The 25,704-nt window shown below is 36.1% G+C and overlaps 3 protein-coding genes across 3 annotated transcripts; 2 read left to right on the top strand and 1 right to left on the bottom strand.

Moving 5' to 3' along the window:
* Nucleotides 1-8,127: 8,127 nt before the first annotated feature.
* Nucleotides 8,128-9,060, top strand: LOC121466650 (olfactory receptor 8I2). The gene has a single exon (XM_041680446.1). It carries the CDS (start codon nucleotides 8,128-8,130, stop codon nucleotides 9,058-9,060), a length of 933 nt encoding a protein of 310 aa, XP_041536380.1.
* A 5,748-nt stretch (nucleotides 9,061-14,808) lies between these two features.
* LOC121466618 (olfactory receptor 8H1-like) lies at nucleotides 14,809-15,756 on the top strand. The gene has a single exon (XM_041680404.1). It carries the CDS (start codon nucleotides 14,809-14,811, stop codon nucleotides 15,754-15,756), a length of 948 nt encoding a protein of 315 aa, XP_041536338.1.
* Nucleotides 15,757-22,088: 6,332 nt separating this feature from the next.
* On the bottom strand, nucleotides 22,089-23,075 carry LOC121466352 (olfactory receptor 1102). The gene has a single exon (XM_041680013.1). It carries the CDS (start codon nucleotides 23,073-23,075, stop codon nucleotides 22,089-22,091), a length of 987 nt encoding a protein of 328 aa, XP_041535947.1.
* Between the last annotated feature and the right edge of the window lie 2,629 nt (nucleotides 23,076-25,704).

Below are 25,704 nucleotides of genomic sequence, written 5' to 3'. Positions count from 1 at the left end.
TGTGGATTTCCAGACAGATATATAAGACACACTTCTTGGTTCTATAGACTAAGATGTCGTTAAGTTCCCACGGGGTTTCAAGTAGGGGCAAGTCAGTAATTTTGAAAGCATTTTTTTTTCACATACGCATTCATGGTAGTCCTGTAATGTTTAATAATTTGATATTTAATGCTTTTATTAGCATTAACTAAATACTCATCATGTTTTTCTTATTACATATGTACATGGCACACATGCCATATGCATGTTTATTATATACATTTAATATAACAAGATTTCAGATCGCCCTTTCCTAATAACACAGGAATCCTTTCTTCCCCAGCTTTTCCCAGTCCCTGGTGATTGTAAGTTCTTTAGAGACATATGTGAGTAGCTCCAAGAACTGCACTACGGTTACTGATGGGACATAGACGAAGATGTATTTCTGCACTAATTTCAAACTCATAAAAGATCCACTTTGTCCACAGCTATACACAAATCTGTATACCTAGTTTAATGGTGGAATGGAAGACAGAAGAGGGAATTTGTATGTGAAAAAAATGACATTTAGCACATCTCTAGAAGCCGATTGGATGATTCTAATGTGTTTGTTTGTTTGTATGTTTTTTATTGAGAAAAGGAAGAAAAAAAAATACGTTTCCACCTCCTCCCAGCCTCCCATTTCCCTCCCACTCCTCCCACTCTTCTCCCCCTCCCCCCCACTCCTCTCCCCCTCCTCTCCAGTCCAAAGAGCAATCAGGGTTCCCTGCCCTTGTGGTAAGTCCTAGGTCCTCCCCCCTCTGTCCATATCTAGGAAGGTGAACATCCAATCTGGCTAGGCTCCCACAAAGCCAGCAAATGAAGTAGGATCAAAACCCCTTGCCATTGTCCTTGGTTTCTCATCAGCCCTCATTGTTCACCATGTTAAGAGAGTCCAGTTTCAACTCATGCTTTTTCAGTCACAGTCCAGTTGGCCTTGGTGAGGTCCCAGTAGATCAGCTCCACTGTCTCAGTGGGTGGGTGCACCCCTCGTGGTCCCGACTTCATTGCTCATGTTCTCCCTCCTTCTGCTCCTCATTGGGACATTGGGAGCTCAGTCCAGTGCTCCAGTGTGGGTTTCTGTCTCTATCTCAATCCATCACCAGCTGAAGGTTCTATGATGATATGCAAGATATTCGTCAGTATTGCTATAGGCTAGGGCCATTTCAGGTTCCCTATCCTCAGCTGCCCAAGGAACTAACTGGGGACCTCGGCTTGGGCATCTGGGAGCCACTCTATGTTCAAGTCTCTTGCCAACCCTAAGGTGGCTCCCTTAACTAAGAATTGTGCTTCCGTGCTCCCCTATCCAACCTTCCTTTATTCCAATCCTCCTTTTCCCCCAAGTTCTCCCCATCCTCCCCTTCTCCCTTTCCTCATGACCCTTATTTATGGCTAGAAACCAATTATGAGTGAGTACATCCCATATTCATCTTTTTGGGTCTGGGTTACCTCACTCAGAATAGTGTTTTCTATTTCCATCCATTTGCATGCAAAATTTGAGAAGTCATTGTTTTTTACCGCAGCCCAGTACTCTAATGTGTAGATATTCCACACTTTCTTCATCCATTCTTCCATTGAAAGGTATCTAGGTTGTTTCCAGGTTCTGGCTATTACAAATAATACTGCTATGAACATAGTTGAACAAATGCTCTTGTCATATGATAGGGCATCTCTTAGGTATATTCCCAGGAGTGGTATTGCTGGGTCCAGGGGTAGGTTGATCCCTAATTTCCTGAGAAACCGAAACACTGATTTCCAAAGTGTTTGCACAAGATTGCATTCCCACCAGCAATGGATGAGGGTACCCCTTCCTCCACAGCCTCTCCAGCAAAGGCTATCATTGGTGTTTTTGATTTTAGCCATTCTGACAGGTGTAAGATGATATCTCAAAGTTGTTCTGATTTGCATTTCCCTGATCGCTAAGGAGGTTGAACATGTCCTTAAGTGTCTTTTGGCCATTTGAGCTTCCTCTGCTGAGAATTCTCTGTTCAGTTCAGTGCCCCATTTTTTAATTGGGTTAATTAGCATTTTAAAGTCTAGTTTCCTGAGTTCTCTATATATTTTGGAGATCAGACCTTTGTCTGTTGCGGGGTTGGTGAAGATCTTCTCCCAGTCAGTAGGTTGCCTTTTTGTCTTGGTGACAGTGTCCTTTGCTTTACAGAAGCTTCTCAGTTTTAGTAGGTCCCATTTATTCAATGTTGCCCTTAATGTCTGTGCTATTGGTGTTACACATAGGAAGCGATCTCCTGTGCCCATCTGTTGTAGGGTACTTCAACATAGTAAAAATGACAATTCTACCAAAGGCAATTTATAGATTAAATGCAATGCCCATCAAGATCCCATCAAAATTCTTCACAGATCTGGAGAGGACAATAATCAACTTTATATGGAAAAACAAAAAACCCAGGATAGCCAAAACAATCCTATACAATAAAGGATTGTCTGGAGTCATTGCCATCCCTGACTTCAAACTCTATTACAGAGCTACAGTGATGAAAACAGTGTGGTACTGGCATAAAAACAGAGAAATCGACCAAGGGAATCATATAGAAGACCCGAATTTTAACCCACAAACCTATGAACACCTCATTTTTGATAAAGGAGCCAAAAGTATACAATGGAAGAAAGAAAGCATCTTCAACAAATGGTGCTGGCGTAACTGGATGTCAACCTGTAGAAGAATGAAAATAGACCCATATCTATCACCATGCACAAAACTCAAGTCCAAATGGATTAAAGACCTCACTATCAGTCACAACACATTGAACCTAATAATGTGTTTGTTTTATTCAAGACTTGAGCTTGTGCTTCTTGTTCTCTAACAACAATAAAACCTCGCATGGAAAGGTCTCATGGTAATTTCTCTCCTTCATTAAGTGAAGATGCCACAAAGAATGGATTAGCACCATTCCTGTTTTTACAAACTCGGCTTTTAATATAGCTAAGAACAGTCAAACAAGTTTTTTTTCCCCCTTGAAGAATCTTAGAAATCCTCTCTTCAGTAATTTCCTGTCAATGGTATCTACATTTCATTCTTAAATGATGTTCTGAAACATCTGATATTCTCTATAATTGATTGACTCCATTTTCCAGCACTGGCTATTTTAAAATAGGATTGTCACTTTTCTTCAAGAACAGAGTTGAAGAGGAGAATAAAATCATATAAAAATTCATAATTGAGAAGAACTGATTCCAGAAGTAACCTGTATTTATATTTCTTTATTAGAGCTCCTCATGGCTAGACAATTTTACAGATGAAACAACTCAAGTCAAAGGATGTGAGCACAGACCACAGGTCAAACATTCCAGAAGTCTGACAGATGAAAATCAAAGACACAATGTTTTATGCATATAAATAAGCCTTCTTCCACTTAACATTAATAAATAGCACGTATTTTATATTTTTATGCCATTACTCATTTAGAACAATAGAAATTTCAATATTTAGTAAACAATAGATTCCCCCCTTTTACCTTTAACAGTTTAATGTAGGCATAGATTTCATTGTAATCTTATGAATTCCCTAATTACTTTCACTTATTGGCTACCACTATTACTAACTCTATTGCAAAAATCCTACAACTGTTCTCAACTTCTCCCAAATTTCTTCTTGTCTAACTGTTTTGTGCTATTTTTGCAGAGATTGCCGCTTCTTCTCCGTGTGCATGATTGCTGCACTGTGTCATGTCCGGTAGGAAGTAATCTGTAGTACTCTTCTCTGTCTTCCTACCCTTGTCTTTTCATTCTATTTTATCTGATGTTCCTTGAACATTAGAGGAGGTGCAAGGTTTTCCACCTCTATCTCCATTTCTGGATACTTATTATTGTGATAAAATTACTTTATCTTGTTCAACTCTATTGTCCCTGTATTTATAAGAAAATCTCCATCATATAAAAGGTATTTAGTATTTCTTTATTGAAGAAATCAGTGATATGGAATAACTTCTCATCTTCTTTTAAATTGTTTCTTTTGTTGTTTAAATTATAACATAATTACTTTATTCTCCCTTCCATTTATGTGGTGAGCCCACAAGTATTTACTGCACAAGTATTATTCAGTAAATGAACAGTTGACAGATCTATTGAACTAATCCATGGGAGTTTGGACACTTCATATGGAGAAACATGTTTTGCAGAACTGTGGGAACGCCGTTTTTTTTGGATAAGTCATTGTCAATTCTGTAGAAATATTGTGAAGTCATGGCATTTCTTCCTTCTATAGTATCCGAGCAGTTTATAAACCTGACTTTTTATGTGGGCAACAGAGTACCTTTCCACACAGTGAAGCCCTGGCATGAAAGCACTTGAGCAGTCAAACCTTTGTTCTCAGAGACCAAATCCACATAAAACTAGTTTTCCACAACTTTCTTTATTGACAGTACTCACTGATAAGGAAGAAGCCCCAAACAGGAGGGAGTATATTTGCTCTAATAGCAAACTCAGGAAGGTGTAATCTACTGATCTTCTATTTTAACTTAACAAATTACTAATATTCTGTATATACCCTTCACCTTGGTTTCAGTTAACATAAGATCATAACCCAGGAAATTAACTGTTTATACAGGAAAAAAACCTGAGTCACTAAAATTAGCATCAGAGAGAAAAATTGTCACTTGGGCACTCTGCTGGAGTCAAAAGAAAAATCCCCCAAAGAGATCCCCTTTCACTCAACCAATCGGACACTAATACACCAAGCCTATAGGTCACCATGGATACGAAGGCTGTGCTCCCAGCCATTGGGAAGCTTCACAGTCACACCCACCCTGGGATATAAGGTGACTCCTTGTCAGATCCACTGGTTTTCTGTGTCTGTGCAAATGCATGCTTGATATGAATGTTTCCTCCTGTGGAATTGCTAACTTGTCTGTATGCCTTTATAAACTGAGAGTTTTTTTGAGAAAGGCCTCTATTTCTTCACTTCTTCCTTTCATTCCCTTTTTCTCCCAAGGAATACAGAAACACCTAGGATGTGCTCGAATCAGTCAGTTCATTCTACCCCTCAGATCCCGTTCCTCAGCCAGTTTTCACCTGCCATAGTGAATCTTTCTGAACCCTAAGAGGTTTAATGGGCTTATCTCTAAAATAAACCTTGATACATCCCCTCCGTCAAAACTCTCCCTTAGACTCCACCTTGCTCTGTTTCAAATTCATAATTTTTAAAATTTTGTTACATGTATGTATGTATTCCTACATGCATGAGTATATAGTTTTCAAAACATTATAGGTTATAGGAATGGAGGAAGAAGAAACTGTGGTTGGGATGTATTATAGGAGAGAATAATAATTTTTAAAAAATGTTTAAGTAGCCAATTCATGAAAGGAATACTTGTAACAGTTTTTAAATATTGGGATATTAATACTATGCAAAGATATGAGGATATATTCTTTAGTAAGAAATTTAAGAATTAAGCTTTGAGCCCTGTGCAATGTGGCATTCTGTATGTGATAATGCATTTGTGGTTTTAAGGAAACTATTTGGAGCAATACCAGTATGATTAAAAACTTCCCCACTCACTCATAGCGATATGCAGTAGAAAGTCATAGGTTCGAGTCTTAGAATACTATGTTTGGTTATATAGCTGAAAAGTAAATTATTATTAAATCTTTGCATTGCTTTCTTTTATAATTGACAGAAACTGTGATTCTCCTGATAGTAAATATCATACTTGGAGAAAACTGTATAAATATTTATACATGTGTGTATAAAATATTTCACAAACAAATCAGATTAAGGATTGAAGTGAATAGTCATTAAATATCTGTGTTAGTCACAACATGGTGCTAAATCTTCATCTATGATATATCATCAAATGTAATTTTCATTAAAAAGCAAGGTATTTGTCTCTGTTGTCATAGGACAATCATGCACAACATGGATCAGAAAGGATAAGACATACTCCCAAAGTTAATGCATACCAATCGAAACAAGTCCATATTCATATTTTCTAAATAATTAAATAATCTTTATCAGCTTAGTTTCCATATAAAAATGTTTATGTTAACAAAATGGTTAATTTCTGAGTATAATAAACATACTGTAAAGAAAAAAAAAAAGCATAGAGTTGTGACATTTCAGTGTCGCTCAGTCCTGACTTTTAAATGCCACAGATGAGTGACACCAAAATCTAGTGTTGTAATAATGTCTCCACTGAACATATTTTCTTCGATTTAGGTTCAGACCTTAGAGTGCAATTAAAACATAAGCCTCAGGAGATCAAATGTGGCAAATTGAAAGCTCCTTTATTATGTGAGCTTAAGCATCTGAAAAGGTCCGTATATAAGAAGTCTCCATAGCAGAAGCACAGATTGCTGCCCTTTTACAACCTTTTTTAGAAATATGCTGCCAATAAAACATTTTGAATATGAATAAAGGTTTAAGGGAAACTAAGAACTTTTAATTTGCTGGAAGTCATATAAAGTAAATGACAGTTAATTTAGCTTTTATTTCTTCTTCATCAGGGAAAGGTAAATAAATAGAACAATTAGAAATATTATATTATCAAAGGCACTAGCAGTTATAAATATCATGGCATGTGTAAGGGCTCACAATTGATGAAAATAACTTCGTGTGAAATAATCACACGAAGACCAGTAATCACAGACCCAAAGAACTGCATTGATGAGTCCTGGAACGCAGACAGCCAAGGAGGTAAAAGTAATGGATATAAAAGTAAATGAACGGGTACAGAAAGAGAAATAGATTTCTTGGGCAAGTGTATGTAAGCTTCATAATTTTTCCATGAGATTCTTGGGCAAGTATATCTGTAGATATAGCTATATTATGCCTATTCTTCTCACACTGGATTGCTTTTTCCTTGTACAAATTTGCATGTTTCAGTAGATATAAGAAAGTTATTTTAGTGACAGAGAAGAAACATGCTGCCATTGTAAAACTTCATACTAAATAAGCAAATAAATACATAGGAACACTGTGATAAGGAGGCGCATTATTAAATGATTAGGTAGGTGCAATAGGAATCAAGACCCTTTGGCATGCTGTGTTAAATATAAAAACAAATCGGCATTAACTGGGTAAGCAACTTTCACTTTTACTTATTTATTTGTCAGTGAATTGAAAAAGAAGCTTCTCCTGCTTGCATGAGATCATCTTACAATGTTTTGGTTTAAATTTTTTTTTTCAGATTTTTCATCACTGTTTTGGGAACTACTCACGAACAAAGAACTTGTTACTTCATGATGTCATGTGTAAATGTAAACTGGATATAGTTACGCTCTCAACATTCTTGGGTGAAAGAATTGGAACTATGTTATACATTCTAGTCTGCCACTTCTGAAATCATCAACAGGAAAAATAATGACAGAAAATAGAGAAGCATGAACAAATTTTTTATGAAAATGAAATGTGGACTGGGTGTTTATAGTTTTCCATCATGAAAGCTATCCGAAATGTACTGAGTCTGAGACAATATCAGGTGTGCTCATCTTGTCCATAAGTTGTAAGTTAAACGTTAAAAATTTATTAACCAAAAGTTAAATTATAATTAAGTACATGAATTACAGTTTCTTTTTAAAAGTAGGCTAAGACTGTAATAAATAAATCTATTTAATGATTGATTCCAATAAATAAATTGCTAGGGGTAAAATTTTGTCCCAGTGATAGAGTTTGATAGAAAACAGTAAATTTAACAGGAGTATCTTGTAACTATTATGGGTATGAGGCAGTAAAACATTCAAACCTCTACATAAACCTTCATTTGGATATCCATTAGCATTTTCCATTTGCTTTAAAATAAGTCAAAGGCTAGAGATGGAGCTCAGAGGGTAAGAGCACCTTCTGCTCCTTCAGAGGAGACTGGTGAATGTCACCCATATTAGACTGCTCTTCAATTCACACATTTCCGACATTTCCTTCTGGACTTTACAGATACCTTAATTTAGTTAGATACATGCACATACACACATAAATAATGAATTAAAATATATTAAAAATAACCAAAACCATAACATCTTTCAACATTTACTACCTTTTCATTTTGATCTCAATGCTGGAGGCGAAGATAACACTGATCCTAGGACCTTCTGTCTTGAATGTTTCTTTAAATTTTCCTATTGTTTATTCAAGGTAAATCAATAGTTAAGTTGTCAAAAATGGCAGAGAATAATTTCACAGAAGTGACACTCTTCATATTCAGTGGATTTTCAGATCATCCAGAATTGCAAGTCAGTCTGTTCTTAATTTTCCTCTTCATCTATCTCTTCACTGTCTTGGGCAATATTGGGCTAATCCTGTTAATAAGGATTGACTCTCAGCTTCACACGCCTATGTACTTTTTCCTCAGCAATTTAGCATTCATTGACATATTTTACTCCTCCACGGTAACACCAAAGTCACTAGTCGATTTCCAATCCACACAGAAATCAATTTCCTTTGTAGGCTGCTTTGTTCAAATGTACTTCTTTGTTGGTTTGGTGTGCAGTGAGTGTTTCCTTCTGGGTTCCATGGCCTATGATCGCTATGTAGCAATCTGCAGTCCCTTGCTATATTCTGTGATCATGTCCCAGAAGGTGTGTAACTGGCTGGGGCTGATACCATATATGATTGGATTCACAAATTCCCTGATCTCCATCTGTGTGATAAGCAGTTTGCCGTTCTGTGATTCCTACATCAATCATTTCTTCTGTGACACCACAGCTCTTTTAGCCCTGTCCTGTGTAGATGCCTTCAGCACAGAAATGGTGATCTTTGTTTTAGCTGGTTTCACACTCCTCAGTTCTCTCTTCATCATCGCTTCCACGTACCTCATCATCATCTCAGCCATCCTGAGGATCCAGTCAGCCGCTGGCAGGTGGAAGGCCTTTTCTACCTGTGCCTCCCACCTCACAGGGGTCACTGTCTTCTATGGCTCCTTGATTTTCACCTATTTGCAACCTGATAACACATCATCACTCACCCAGGCACAGGTGGCTTCTGTATTCTACACTATTGTAATTCCAATGCTAAATCCACTGATCTACAGTTTGAGGAACAAAGATGTGAAAAATGCTCTCTTGAGAGTCATCCACAGGAAACTTTTTCTATGACAAATCATGTGCATTGCAAATAAGAAAAGATCTTGGCCATTTGAAATAGTTACTTCAATGGAAATTGTAGAGTGACTTCAAAAGATAACATTAGTTTACTGAGAGATTAGTCTTATAATTTGTGATATGGATCATTATTTTATTTGTTCATGTGATATACCAAATACATCAGAAGGTCACTTAACTCATAATTATTCATGTAATAAAAATATATTAGGCGATTAAAAGACATATTTCAGTAAGCACACTATCACACTAAGGCATAAACCTTCTTTTTTATAGATTATTTTATATGCAAGTGTTTTACCTATTTGAGTATAAGTGCACCACCATGTATGTTCCTGGTGCACATGGAGGCCAGAGGAGGACATCCCATCTCCAGGCAATGGAGTTACGGATGGTTGTGAGCTACCATATGGATGCTGTGTCTTTGAGGAACAAAATTTTGACCATTTGAACAAAACAGTTATAGTTTTTCTCCATTTAGCTGTAAAACATTCTTGTGCTTCAGTCACAGACTCAGTTGAATTGCAACCTTTCTACTTTGTTATTGTGCAAAGTGATGTACATTTAGTAAAATTCTACCTATATTTATTTTTATATTTATTTGGCATGATTATAGACCTCTATACCATTGTTTAATTGTGTTAAAATTGCATTTCTAGGATAGTCTTGAAATACTTTACTGACGCAATGCATTTGGCAAAACTCTATATAAATATATTTCTTCTGCCATTGTAGCTTCAATTTGTTCTTCCTCTGTGAAGGAATATAATGAGGGATTGTGTGAACAAATAATTATATGCTATGATTATCATGTGAATTATAGACATTTCTTTTGTAGTTATTGCAATATTATAATTCAAATGAGTATCTCATAAAGAGAATTTATTTTCATTTTTATAAAAAAGATGTTGGTATTCATGTGTATTGTTGCATGTGCAAATAATTTCAAATATTAATTTGTATTAATAAATGTCTATGTCTATTATTCTGCTTCTTGTGATTGACATTATACCATCTGTCTGTACCCAGGAGTGAAAGACATTGTTGTTTTATTTCTATTCATGAGAGTAACATGTTTTAACTATCAAAATTATATTTAAATATCCATATATGGTCTTTTAAGATATTTAGCTTCTTTAGGCACTTTCCAGCCATTTGTATTCCATTTTTTTTTACCTTTATACCCTGCAGTACTTTCACAAGTTTGTTTATTTCTATTACAATCACTTCTTTTGCTTTACTACTCCACATCTCTTGCTCTTTCCCATACTAGATGATGAAGATGACAATATTTACACTGTGTGCCACACCACTAGGATGTTAGATTTCTTCTAGTTGTTGAACAGTGAGAAAAGACACTCAATTTAAAAGATGTTGTGTCAAACTTCAAAACAATACCACTTTTCCACTCAGTGTGATAGATGTAGAATAACTTAGTGATGTTGCTGTTAGCCATAGATATTCTTGGAGTTTGCATTATTCATATATTACATTTCTATTAAAAAACTTACCAAATTGCAAAAATTTAAATGCAATTTAGGACATATTGAAATGGTAAAGGTATAAGACTATAATAGTTGCCCCGAGTTGCTTAATCCTTACTATAGTGATTACTATATAAATATTAATCTATCAATACTATTGAAGCTGCTTCCTACTATATAAATAAATGTATATATCACATACTTTGTATACAAAATTATTCTGTACTATTCAAAACTCTTTACAATATTTACTAATTTTTTTGTAATTTTAAATATAAATTGAGGTTATAATATTGATTATAGTATAATAAAATTAAGTAAATAGCCAAGCGGTGGTGGTATATGCCTTTTATCCCAGCACTTGGTATACAGACGCTGGTAGATTTTTGTGAGTTCTAACTCAGCATGGTCAACAAAGCAGATGCCAGGACAGCCAGGAGGACTATTACACAGAGAAAGTCTGTCTCAAGAAAGAAAAACAAACAAAAAATTTAAGAAAATATATAAATGTGTGCTCCATTAGTATTATGTACCCACAAAGAGAAAATAATTGAGGCAAATTAAAATTATGTTAGAAAAATATCAGGAATGAATTTGAATTTCTTACTTTTGAGAAATCTTTAGTACTTTAGTTTTTTCTGATTAATGTGTCTACTCTTATGAGAAAAAATATGCTTTTAAATCCTCACAATAAAGAATTATATTTATTTTACATGAAGTTTAAAATAATTATTTCTAGAACATTTCTTCTCATCCTAAAAAAGAACCTTATTTATTATGCAATGTAAAAACTCTATTATATCAGTTAACTTTATGATTGAAAGTATGAGGAAAGAAGACCAAGAGAGAGTGAAGTTCATAATAGAGATTCTGAGAGAACAAACCATTGCTCATTTGCCCTTGAACTTTTGACATGGAAAGTATGCCAAGCACATTCCCCTGGAAATTGTTCCCTAAGGACAGTCTCCTGTTGAATGATCTTCCGTGTTGGTTATATGAGGTGCTTTGTCACAACAGGATGAGAGGCAATGCATTATGCTATTCTGAGTTTAAGTATTTGACATATCTTAAAGACCAGTTTCTAATTAAAAATTTCATTTGCCTGGAATAAAACAAAATTTCACTGTAGGTTGTTTTCATTGAAAATTTTTAATTAAAATAAATGGACAAAAATCTAAAAATAACCACTCCAAGAAAAACAAACATTATGTTATGGAAAAGTACAGGCATTTAAAAGCTTTTATAATTTATACACTAGAAAATTTTAATGTTGAAACATTTCTCAACTATAGTTGAGGAAGACATATCCTGACAATCCTTCACTCACAGTAAGTATCCTCAAGTTTAGATGTTTCTAGAAAATTTTATTTAGATCTTATAATGAACAGCGTTGGTATTTGCAAAATAGAAATGTAGTGTTGTCAAAGTTAGGGTTTGCACTCAATGTAAATGTATTGTAGTATAGTTTATTAGGTTTAGATTGGTCAAGTATTATAATATCTATAATTTTAATTTACCACAATAATTAAATGAAAATTGAAGTTTATATATAATGTGTTCAATGGTTTTGTGAATAAAAAGGAGCTAAATTATATGCTATAAATGTTACCCACTATTATTGATTAGTTATCAAGTCTGATTATGGTTTCTTTAAAATGATATAAAGTACTTGGTTAAGAATCTGGGAAGAATCACAGTGCTTTAATTGTTCTTCCTTGAAGCAACTTTTCTAAGCTCCATTTTTTTAAAAAAAATGAAACATGTAGGTAACTATAATATTTGTGGTGTCACATATACATGAATATTAAAACTGATCAGCAAGGATAGCACTGTGAACAAAAACTTTCTTCTAATTTTGGGATATATCATATTTATACTTCAAAATGCTTAATTCAAACTATTAGCTTTAGCTTCATAAAAGTATTTATTAAGATTTTAATTAAAGAGATAAAGTGATAGATTGGTTGTTAAGAACACTGGTTGTTCTTCTTCTCGCGAACTTGAGTTTAATTCAGAGTACCCACGTAGCAGATCATAACTAACAGTAACTACGGTTCCAGAGGATCTGACATACTTCTCTCCCTTCCCCACAAACTGCACTAACACGGTGCATAAAATAAAACTATATCCAGGCAAAACATTCATAAGCATAAAGTAACAATGGAAACTTTAATTAATATACCACATTGACAAACAAATATGTCCTATATTAAATGTGTAGAGAATGAAATAATCTTTTGTGATTGATTTTCTTCTGAGCTCACAATTTTCGACTTTATAATGTGAAAACTGTTTCCCCTCATAGTTATGAGGTAATTGAAAAGAAAGAGCGTAAAAAAGAGAAAAGATGTATAAATTCACTAGGTGAACAGTTATATGTTGTACCATTTCAATTGTATTTCAACTTTAAGTTCAAATTTTTTTCCATTTTTTTTATTGAGAAAAGGAGAAAAAAAACAAGTTTGAACCTCCTCCCAGCCTCCCATTTCCCTCCCCCTCCTCCCACCCTTCTCCCCCTCCTCCCACCCTTCTCCCCTTCCCCCCACTCCTCTCCCCCTCCCCCCACTCCTCTCAACCTCCCTCTCCAGTCCAAAGAACAGTCAGCTTTCCCTGCCCTGTGGTAAGTCCTAGGTCCTCCCCTCTCCGTCCATTTCTAAGAAGGTGAACATCCAAACTGGCTAGGCTCCCACAAAGCCAGCACATTATGTAGGTTCAAAACCCCGTGCCATTGTCCTTGGATTCTCATCAGCCCTCATTGTTTGCCATGCTCAGAGAGTCCAGTTTTATCCCATGCTTTTTCAGTCACAGTCCAGCTGGCCTTGGTGAGCTCCCAATAGATCAGCTCCACTGTCTCAGTGGGTGGGTGCACCCCTCGTGGTCCCGACTTTTTTGCTCATGTTCTCCCTCCTTCTGCTCCTCATTGGGACATTGGGAGCTCAGTCCAGTGCTCCAGTGTGGGTCTCCGTCTCTGTCTCCATCCATCACCAGATGAAGGTTCTATGATGATATGCAAGATATTTGTCAGTATTGCTATAGGCTAGGGTCATTTCAGGTTCCCTATCCTCAGCTGCCCAAGGAACTAACTGGGGACCTCGGCTTGGGCTCCTGGGAGCCACTCTAGGTTCAAGTCTCTTGCCAACCCTAAGGTGGCTCCCTTAACTAAGAATTGTGCTTCCGTGCTCCCCTATCCAACCTTCCTTTATCCCAATCCTCCTTTTTCCCCAAGTTCCCCCCATCCTCCCCTTCTCCCTTTTCTCTCCCCATCTCCCCTTACCCCCATCCCACCCCACCCCCATGATCTCAATTTTCTCCCCGGCAATTTTGTCTACTTCCCATAGCCAAGAGGACAACTATATGTTTTTCCTTTGGTTCACCTTCTTATTTAGCTTTTTTGGGATCACCAATTGTAGACTCCGTGACCCTTGTTTATGGCTAGAAACCAATTATGAGTGAGTACATCCCATATTCATCTTTTTGGGTCTGAGTTACCTCACTCAGAATAGTGTTTCTATTTCCATCCATTTGCATGCAAAATTTGAGAAGTCATTGTTTTTTACCGCAGCATAGTACTCTAATGTGTAGATATTCCACACTTTCTTCATCTATTCTTCCATTGAAGGGCATCTAGGTTGTTTCCAGGTTCTGGCTATTACAAATAATACTGCTATGAACATAGTTGAACAAATGCTCTTGTCATATGGTACGGCATCTCTTGGGTATATTCCCAGGAGTGATATTGCTTGGTCCAGTTTTAAGTAAAAGGAAGTAGAACAGAGATGATGAAGTGAAAATCCATTGTCTATCATTTCAAACTCAAAATAAATATTAAATGTTGGTGTTTTCTATCATACACTGAAAAATTTGTGTTTGTGATAAGGAATAATTTCTTTTATCTTCTTCACCCTGTAAAAGTATAGTGCTAATATTCTACCTCTCCTTCAACACACACACTTTACAACTTGTGTGTACACAAAGGTCCTGTTATATCCTAGGCACTTTAAAATAGACAAACCCTCCTTGTTTTCCTTCATTTTTCTTGGCAAGAATTCTTTAAACCTAAGTAATCTTGAAAGACTGTGATTTCAGGCCCCCACCAATGGTGAAAATATCAGAGGCCACCTGTTTTAGATCAAGTTCACCTTCTTCCTTGGGCTGCTTTGTTCTTCCAAGCACAGATTCTTAATTAAGAGGATATTAACCCAAACACAGCTATTACTAAAATCACTTTTGATTTCTTATCAGTTTAGGATCATCCACCATGAACACCTGGAATCACACAAATGAGCCTGACTTCATCCTCACAGGATTGACGAGTTCCAAGGAAATTCAACTGGTACTCTTTCCCCTGTTTCTCCTGATATACTTGGTCACTGTCCTGGGGAACACAGGCATGATATGTACCATTCATCTAGACGCCCAGCTTCATACTCCAATGTATTTCTTCCTCACCCATCTATCATTTCTTGATCTCAGCTACTCAACTGTCATCACACCTAAAACCTTAGAGAACTTACTGACTTCCGTAAAGAAAATTTCCTTCATGGGTTGTTTTACTCAGTTGTACTTTTTCGTCTTGTTTGCTGGTCCTGAGTGTTTTCTTCTTTCTTCCATGTCCTATGACCGCTATGTAGCTATATGCAGCTCTCTACACTACCCAGTTATTATGTCTAAAAGACGCTGCCGTGCCCTCCTTACTTGTTCCTACATGATAGGAGTTTTTGATTCATCTGTCAACATGCTCTGTCTAAGCAGGTTGTGTTTCTGCGGCTCTCATGTCATCAATCACTTTTTCTGTGACACACCTGCAATACTCGCCCTGTCCTGCACTGACACCCATGCCATTGAAATGATAATAATCATTGTCTCTAGTTCAACTCTATTGGTGTCTCTTCTCACCATATCAATGTCTTATACATCCATTCTCTCTGCCATATTGAAAATCAGTTCCACTGCAGGAAAGCGAAAAGCCTTCTCCACTTGTGCCTCTCATCTTCTGGCAGTCACCATATTTTATAGCACTACCATCTTTACTTATTTAAAACCAAAGAAGTCTTACTCCTTGGGAAAAGATCAAGTGGCTTCTGTTTTCTACACCATTGTGATCCCCATGCTGAATCCACTCATCTATAGTCTCAGAAACAAAGAAGTAAAAAGTGCTGTCAGGAGAGTTATCAAGAAGAAGGAGGACCCCATGGAGATAAGATAGCAGTTGGTACTTATATTTAGACTCTTCTCTTTCTATTTTTCCTGTTATATCTTTCCTTGGTCTTTGTGGAAAACTTATTTAATGTTTTATTTAAATTTTTGTGGTGTTTTTCTTATGTAATACAACTTTATGCTAAATATTATTAAGGAATTGTTTTTGAAATCTACATTATAGTAAAGTGAAATATACGGTGAATCTGTGGTATAAATATGTGTGTTTTAAAGACAACTGATTAGAAAATTATATTATGTGATATTTTGTATATCCTCTCATTTTTAAATAATTATGAAGCTATAACTTTTGTGTAATGAAAATAAAGCATTTGATATTTAATCTCAAGAAGGAATTCACAGAATGGCTAAGTACTCCTGTTTTGGGTCAAAAATTGTGTGTTTTGAACTCTAGATTCACCATGTTTTAGTTTTGATTATTAGGATGCTAATAGTTTAAGACTTATTTCCTTTCGGACAGGAGGCTCAGTCTTTAGGAACATGTGTTGCTATGGTAAAAAAGCTTACAATCCACCCTGTTGTAATTCCAATGCCCTTTTATGATCTCCTAATTTCAAGTGCCCTCAGCTACACACACACAGAGAGAGAGAGAGAGAGATGCAGAGACACACACAGACAATTAAGAGTAAATATAAAATTTTAGACACTATTTCTTTTATTGTACAAGATAAAGAATAACTTTAATTTCATCTGATTAGGTGATAGGCTTAGGAGATTTAAGATAATAATCATGAAACATGGCATTGTCATTACAGAGCTTACAATCATGTAATGTTTTCAATGTTCATTGCATTTGTTGAGGAATATTGTCTTGTGTCTCCCAAATTAATTACAAATATTTTAATAGAAAAATGCATAAATAGGCAAAATGAAAAGAAAACACATTTTTAGTTCTCATTTTGAATTGAAAAAATATCGATAAGCATAATTAAACTGCAAGAAATTGTTTATGTTAATTTTGCAAACAATGTGGAAAATACTAAAAATCAATAAAAAAGGAGCAATGGTTTTGTAATTTTTAGCAATTTTGTGCATGTTCTACTTTGTTTCCTACAAATATATGTCTATATATACAACAATTACAAATTTCTTTCCTTTTTTTCTAGGCTGTTATAGAACGTCCTTTCTTCATCGAAAAGTTTAATATTTGAGAATTACTTTGTCACTGAAACTTCATATCTATGAGTTCATAGTGCATGGATAACAATCAAGATTCTCATAACCCCTTTGACCTAAAGTGTTGCGAATTTATGGTTAGGAGATGGCATCTTTGCATCATAAGCATGATGTTTACTTCAGGTCTTCATGTGGCCATGTATATGTTTATATGCATACACACAAACAAACAAACACACATACACACATATATAAACACAGTCCATACACAGACTTAAATAAAATAAAGCTTCTTGCAAGATGACTCTAATATGTGTGCATAGGAAACATTTGAATGATGTGCTCTGCTCTGACATATTAAGCCATAGCAAACTGCCTTATTCTCTCTTTTTTTTTTTAAGACTTGAGTTCTATTTTACTAAAAAGCTTTTATAATAGAGGTATGCCAGCTCCAGACAGCTCCTCTGTTTTCTCCAGAGAAGACAGATGGGCACAGAAAAAGATCTACTCAAAACTTGCACAAAAGTGGCATCCCTAGCCACTGAGAAAACCTGTCTTTCACTTCATCTACTGCAAAGACTCTCTTCAGATGGTGGAGAAAACAGGACACAGGGAAACTGACTGCCCTGAGTTGCCTAAGGCAAATGGTAGGCTTGTCCTCCCACTGGTCCTTACTCCAAAGAAGCCTATGCGATCTTCTGGGACCTCTGCCAGCCAGAAGCCAGAAGTTATCCTACCATCTGCCGTCATTGACCATGAAGGACCCTGGAGTAGTTGTCTAGGCAGCCAGCAAGTAAGTCTCTGTCAATTTTTAAATCAATAACTTAGATAAAATTTATTCCTCTCAGAACTAAGAAATGACTAATAGCTTTGTCAGTTTAAAAGCAGCAAAAAAGGCTTCAGCTGTCTTCTCAGCTCCCTGTAAGATTTAGGTCACAGGTCTCACTCTCTTAGAGCCAATAAAAAGTCTAGACACAGTTCAGCTTATTAACAGAGTCGGAGAGAGAAAGAGAAAGAAAGAGAGAGAGAGAGAGAGAGAGAGAGAGAGAGAGAGAAATTCACAAAACAGATTTCAGTATAACATCTTACCACTCCTTTGTTTAAAGAAAATTTACAGTGACAGTGATTGCTTTCAGTAGTCAGCCACCTGTACTTACTGCTAAAATAAATGAAAAATGTTTTATGATCCAAAATTTAAGATGTAGGTTAGTTTTGTTGTTTTTGTTGTTTGTTTATTGTTTTTCACAACAGGGTTTCTCTGTAGGTTTTGAGCCTGCCATAGAACTAGCTCTTATAGACCAGACTCTACTCAGACGCACAGAGATTCATCTGGGTCTGCCAAGGATCTAATAGAATTTGAGGGTCTAAGAAAGTGCACAAAGAAAGTGACTTAAGGTATGTAAATAAGAATGCTTCCAGGAACAAGAAGGTGACTTGAGATGTGTAAATGCAAGTTATGAAGTTCTGAGGAAAAAAAGCTTAAATGTTGATTTTTAAAAAAGTGATTTGAGAGTCCAGTTTTAACCCATGCTTTTTCAGTCACAGTCCAGCTGGCCACTGGAGTGACAGCTCCACTGTCTCAGTGGGTGGGTGCACCCCTCGTGGTCCCGACTTCTTTGCTCATGTTCTCCGTCCTTCTGCACCTCATTGGGACCTTGGGAGCTCAGTCAGGTGCTCCAGTGTGGGTCTCTGTCTCTATCTCCATCCATCACCAGATGAAGGTTCTATGATGATATGCAAGATATTCGTCAGTATTGCTCTAGGCTAGGGTCATTTCAGGTTCCCTATCCTCAGCTGCCCAAGGAACTAACTGGGGACCTCGGCTTGGGCTCCTGGGAGCCACTCTAGGTTCAAGTCTCTTGCCAACCCTAAAGTGGCTCCCTTAACTAAGAATTGTGCTTCCGTGCTCCCCTATACAACCTTCCTTTATCCCAATCCTCCTTTTTCCCCAAGTTCCCCCATCCTCCGCTTCTCCCTTTTCTCTCCCCATCTCCCCTTACCCCCATCCCATCCCACCCCCAAGATCCCAATTTTCTCCCCGGCAATTTTGTCTACTTCCCATAGCCAAGAGGACAACTATATGTTTTTCCTTTGGTTCACCTTCTTACTTAGCTTCTTTGGGGTCACCAATTGTAGACTCCGTGACCCTTGTTTATGGCTAGAAACCAATTATGAGTGAGTACATCCCATATTCATCTTTTTGTGTCTGGGTTACCTCACTCAGGAGGGCTGATGAGAAGCCAAGGACAATGGCACGGGGTTTTGATCATACGCAATGTGCTGGCTTTGTGGGAGCCTAGCCAGTTTGGATGTTCACCTTCCTAGATATGGACAGAGGGTGGAGGACCTAGGACTTACCACAGGGCAGAGAACCCTGACTGCTCTTTGGACTGGAGAGGGAGGGGAAGAGGAGTGGGAGGAGGGGGAGAAAGGGTAGGAGGAGGGGGAGAAGGTTGGGAGGAGGGGGAGGGAAATGGGAGGCTGGGAGGAGGTGGAAACTTGTTTTTTTTTCTTTCTTTTCTCAATGAAAAAATAAATAAATAAATTTAAAAAAAGTGATTTGAGATGTTTAAAAAAATAAAATATGTTTAAGATTTCTCTCATTATGCTGCTGTTATAATTAAGACTCCAAAATTTCTTAGTCTTAACGTTAATTGGCAGAATTCTGATAAGCTATTAACTGAGCTCTGGCAGAGTACCACCACTATCATCATAGCCACAAGCTCAAGATTTCAAATTCCCTTTGGCTGTTTCCTAACTATAGACCTCAAAGATGCATTTCATTGTGCAGAAAACATCTGTCACAGTTTTCTGGACAAAGAAAAAAATTTAAAATTTTTAACCAGATTCATTTCTGGCAAGAGTATATTCTGCCATTTCTACAATGTAAATATCAGTACAGATTATAAACAGGGGGGATATTAATAAGACTAAAACATATATTTTCACAATGTTAAAAAATTTATATAAACTTTATAGAAAAAGTCTTGAGACTTAAATCCACTTCTCACAGATCAAAAAGACTCCAGAAAGTACAACCTAAAGTTCCCTACCTGCCTATTCCTAAGGATGTTTCTCTCCTTTTCCTCTCTTGAGACTTTGTCCCTTCCCTGAGAGTTTCCATTGTAATTTTTCCCTTAAATTCCTAAATTTTAATGTTTGTCTCTCGTCTATATCCGTTTTAGCTGGGCTTCACTTGGCTGGCAGGCATGTCCAGTCATCAGCTTCTGACTGTACAAGCCAGCCATGATAAACTGAATAGAAACTGACCTCCAAAAATGATGTTCTTTACTTCCAACCATTATTACCTGCTAGTGCAGGATTCAGCCATGATAAATTTACGAGAGGCCTGAGTTTCAGTAGTTTACTCTGAAAAATACCTGGTTTTTGGAAGGATCACAACCTGAGATTACCTGAGCATCATCCAAGAACAGACCATCCAAAGGAAATGCTTAACATTCCAACTGTTGTACATAAGATCACCCTCCAGCAAACATTCACCAGGACAGCCCTAGACAAATGTCAGCCAATCTGGGCTCTTGAACCATAGAAATCCCTCACCCCCAACTTTACTACTATAAAAACCCAACTCTAACTGAGTTCAAGTTTCTTTGATTATTCCAGTACAGGACACATGGAGATACCAAGTTTGCAAAATTGTATTAAATAGATTCTTGCATTTGTTAAGTTTTTTTTTTTCCTTTGGCCTGGTAAGCTTCTCTACCAATGGAATAATCCAAATCAGACCAAACCAAACCAAATTAAATGAATCTCAGTTTAATGGATGCCATCACTCCTTGCTGGCCCTCTGAGAAAACACGGTGAGGGGGACTGAGAACTGGGGAGACCACCAGAGGGGGAAAAAGAAGACCATGTGTTTGTTCTCTGGGGCGCAGTTTAAATAGCCTGTGTGAGTGGTCTTGACCCTCCCTGGGGAAGAGTCATTGTTTGGCAGGCTTTCTTGGAGGAGGAATCTGGACTCTGGCCACTGCAGGCGGACACAGTTTTGTAGCTTAGTCTGTTTGTGGGACTCCTATAGTGGGACCATGATCTATATCTGGTGCATGAACAGACTTTTTATAAACCTATTCCATATGGTGGAATGCCTTTCTCAGCCTTGATGCTGCAGGTAAAGCTTGGTCCTACTTCAATTGAATATGCCAGGTCTTCTTGACTCCCTGTAACCTTTATGAGAAGTGGATGTTGGTGGTAAGGGGGAAGAATGGGAGAAGCAGGTGGAAGCGGGGAGGGGAAACTTTTATTGGTATGTAAAATCAATAAGAATGTAAATTTAAAAAATAATTCACTATGTAAACCAATTTGGAATAAAAATAAATAAAGCAAAAAAAATATGGCAGGTGTATTCTTGAGTTTAAGTGAATATTTTCTCCATATTACGGGGCTTTTTATTGAGTATGAATGTGCCTTGTGGAATTGTAAAAGCACAATTATTTCTTATACATACAGTAAATGATAGGATTGGGAACTGAGCAAGAACTTTGAGCATAAGGAAATATTGTTCATTAAAGCACTACAACTGTACAGATCAACAAATGCCAATTCGTTCTACAGAAAACAATTTAAAAACCCTGTCTTGAAAAGCCAAAAAATCAAAGAAGTCAATTTAAGGTTATTATTTTTCATCTATTCTTTATTTGTATAGCATATAAAGAGAAATCTCAATAACATCACTAAATAGTATCGGTTATATTTTAGAGTATCTATTCTATCTCTATGATTGAAGAGTTAAAAGAAAAGACTTTATAGGAACAAACCTACAATTTAAAGTCAATAGCACAATATAATGCACACATGATGAGTTTGAGGAATACAAGAAAATATCATGCCAGTGCAGCAAACATTTCTTAGGAAGAAAAAAGAAAAAGAAATTAAGCCAATGTTGTGTTTCAATAATCAATATGAGAAATTGCAAACCAAATATCACTAATGTAAATAATTTCTGACATATACAGCAAAGGTGGAGTTATTTGAAGACTATCAGTAGGATCTTAAGTATATCAATAATTAATTGACATTTCAATTTAAACATAGTTAGATATAGAAATCATATGCGAACATTCCTACATGTTATATTCAAATTAATTAATGCATTTTTGGGATAATGTTAGGAATATAAGGCAAAGTACATTCATATATTATGTAAATATAAGCCAATGTGAGCTTTAGGTTTGCTCAAATCAGTTTTTAAAATATATTTTTTTTCATGAAGCAATTTCTCTTGAGCAACTTTCTCATTGCCTCTTTTACATCTTTGTTTCTCAAGCTGTAGATAATGGGATTCAGCATGGGAATCACAATGGTGTAAAATATTGACACTATCATGTCATGTTCAAGGGTGTAATTGGAACTTGGTCTCACATACATAAAGAGGATTGTCCCATGGAAAATGGACACTCCTGTTAGGTGAGCCCCACATGTAGAAAAAACTTTCCTCCTCCCTTCAGCTGAATTAATCTTCAGAATGGCAAACAGAATGAAACCATATGAGACTAGGATAATGAAGATGGTGACTAGCTCAATGGAGCCGGCACAGTAGAAGAGAAGAAGTTGATTTACGTGAGTGTCAGAACAAGAAATTGCGAGTAATGGAGGAATATCACAGAAGACATGCCTAATCTCATTGGATCCACAGAAAGAAAGGCTAAAAGTAGCCACTGTGTGTATAGTAGCATGTAAAATTCCACCAGCATATGAAGCGATAATGAGTGTCACATAGACCCTGGGTGACATCCTTACTGTATACAGAAGTGGGTTGTAGATTGCCAGGTAGCGGTCATAAGCCATTGCTGCCAAAAGGAAACATTCTGTGGTTCCACAGGTAACAAAAAGAAGCATCTGTGTTGCACATCCGACAAGTGAAATGTATTTAGTTTTTGAAAAAAAATTTACCAACATTTTGGGAGTCAGTACTGTAGAAAAGCAAGCATCCAACAATGACAAAACAGTTAGAAAATAGTACATGGGGGTGTGGAGCCGTGAATCCTCAATGACCAATGTAACCAATCCCAGATTTCCCATCAAAGTTACAAGGTATATTGCAAGAAATAATATAAATAAGAATAGTTTCATGTCAAAATCATCTGTGAATCCAAGGAGTATAAACACTGTGATTTCAGTCACATTGTTCATCTGAATTTTTTCTGCATTCTTATCTGATGGAGTCCTTGTCATTTCTGGTTTGACTTGCAGATTCTAAAAGCAACACCCTGTAAATTTTAAGTGAACAAAATCATGCACTCATGGTCATATTTTGAAATGACATTTGTCTTAATTGAGACAGTTATTAAATACAATGAGTCTGAGTAGATGCATTCCTTTGCTTAAATAAATTGAAGGAAGGTGATTTTTCTCTTATTGAATAAATTTATCAGGTTAAAAAATAGCCAGTGCAATTTTGTGAACTCCAATTGCCTCCACCATACAAACAGCTTCATCATTATATTTTATTAAAATTCAGAGAGCCTCGGTATAACCATATATGATTGATAGAGGGAATTTTCATAATATTCCTATTTTTGAAAGGTAATGACCTTTATATCATAGCAATGAGTTGAGATTAACTTACAAAATAAAATGAGAATCATTTAGTAACTATTCTCGGTTAACTAGAAGTGAAGTAGTATGTATTCTCATTTCTGTAGTTTGTGCCACTTTTCTCACTGAAGCATCTGCACTGTTGTTTTCTTACACTTATTCCTCCCCTTTAGCACAGGAGGCTCAGTGATGGACAGAGAATGAATGTTCTTTGAATGTTCCTTGCTATAGATTGTTGTTATCACAATTTATCCTGTCTTTCAAATTAATACCAATGTCAGATTTATTGGTTCATATGCTAATTATTATTAGTGAAAAGTCCTTGAAATACTTGTGTTAAAAATTAATTCACAGCCACATCGCAAAAAAAATATGGCTTTGATGGGTTTCTGAAACACTATGAATAATCATTTACTCAATAAATACCAAGAGAATTTATTCACACATAGTAATTTGTTCTTGAGGTAAGAAAACCAAAATATATGGCACAAACATGTTGCTAGTGAAATGTTAATCACTCTTCTCTGAAGAGAATATGTCTGATGTTGGAATGAAGCTATTAAATCCCACATCATTTCCAACAAGACTTTCACATGAAGAATGACAATGCAGATCAGTGGTAGAATGTTTAGCCAGGAATCAGGAGCCCAGATTCAGTTCCTAGTACGATTTTCCTGGTAGAAAGAAGCTATACTACAGAGATATTTGTGTTTCTCAGTCTATCAATCTAGTAAAACAAGGGACCTCAAAGAACTGGTTCTTGGGAAAGGAAAATGTACCAGCTAAAGAGAGAACCTGTTACCATGAAATCAATCTCTTTCATCGCTAACAACCTGTCACAGTAGGATGAGCCTACAGCCCTAACAGTGATATAACCATAGCTTATGGAGACAACTTAGACATGACTGTACTTCTGGCTCTCTGTTCAAGTTATGCAGGACTCTGAGGAAGGTTGGAGGGAGGGGTCACAGCATCTCTTTGTTTTTCTTCCCAGTGTGGCCACAATGAATGCATTTCCTTTTCCGGGTTTTTTTTTTTTTGTTATTAATTTAGCTCTCTAGAATGGGTAGCTGAACTTGACTACTTTAGCTACATTCTGTGATACAAAATTTGGTAACACCAATTCTGAAAAAGGAAAGTCAAAAGGAACAATGACGAAATGTTCAGAATTTTTCTTTTAGCAAGACATACTCACCTACATTTATTTACTAGAAAAACTGTCTACTATTCATTCCAAATATATACTATTTAATTTAATACTAAACATACTGTATTTTGTCACACAGAGGCTTAAAAAGGAAAAGAAGAGAGTTAAAAAAGCAATTGAAATTTATTCCTGGCTTCTAAAGGAACTTCTTTTGTACAATATTTTTCTAATAACTTTTCTAATACATGTAATCAATAGATTTATAAGTGTAGGGTTATGAATGAAGAAATAAAGCACTAATTATTTCTCATCGATTGTCAGAGCTCTTAACTTTAAAATGTAAACAAAATTCTAATTTCATTGAATATTAAGAAAACTCATGCATTATACGTACTCATATATAAATAATTTTTAAATAAATATGCACATGTACACACACACACACACACACACACACACACACATCTTTGAGCGGATCTGATCTGGCAACCAGGATGCCAGAGTTGGATCTGTTGGAGCTGGTTGTGCTTTAACTTGTGTTAGCATTATGAATTGAACTCTGTAATTTCAGTAATCAATCTTAAAAATAAACACATCTCTCCAATCCCTGAATGCTTATATTAATAAAAGAACTTACATGATATCAATTAAATACATGTATTGGTTTGTGTGTTTGTGCATGCATGTGTGTATGTACATGCATGTGTGTGTTTTTAAAGAACATTCTAAAGAAGATCGCATTTATTCTTAATAATTTATACTTTTTAACACTATAGTTTTAAAAATGTCAATTTTATATTTTTTGAGAATACAGAACAGTATGCATTAGGTGAATAAAAATACATGAAAATATAAACTATGTGTATGTTTTTTAAAAGTGTCCTTAGTTAAAAGGTGACTAATCGGTGGGAATCTCTATAAAGTACTCTTGGACATATTGATTGATATGAAGAGGAGAACTTTTTAATGTATCAGTCGTCTTTAATTTTTACTTTTCAGAGAAGTAACTATTATGAAATCTGCAATATGTAATATTGTAGCAAATATGTAATCCATTGTAAGGCAACAGAGGGAGGCATGACTGTAATAATTGAGGAGTTCAGGTACTTCTCCAATGAA

The sequence above is a fragment of the Microtus oregoni genome, unplaced genomic scaffold (assembly GCF_018167655.1).
Source record: "Microtus oregoni isolate MIOR12 unplaced genomic scaffold, Mior012 000033F_ref0000390, whole genome shotgun sequence".
Classification (NCBI taxonomy): Eukaryota; Metazoa; Chordata; class Mammalia; order Rodentia; family Cricetidae; genus Microtus; species Microtus oregoni.
This window is presented reverse-complemented; position numbering and strand designations above follow the sequence as displayed.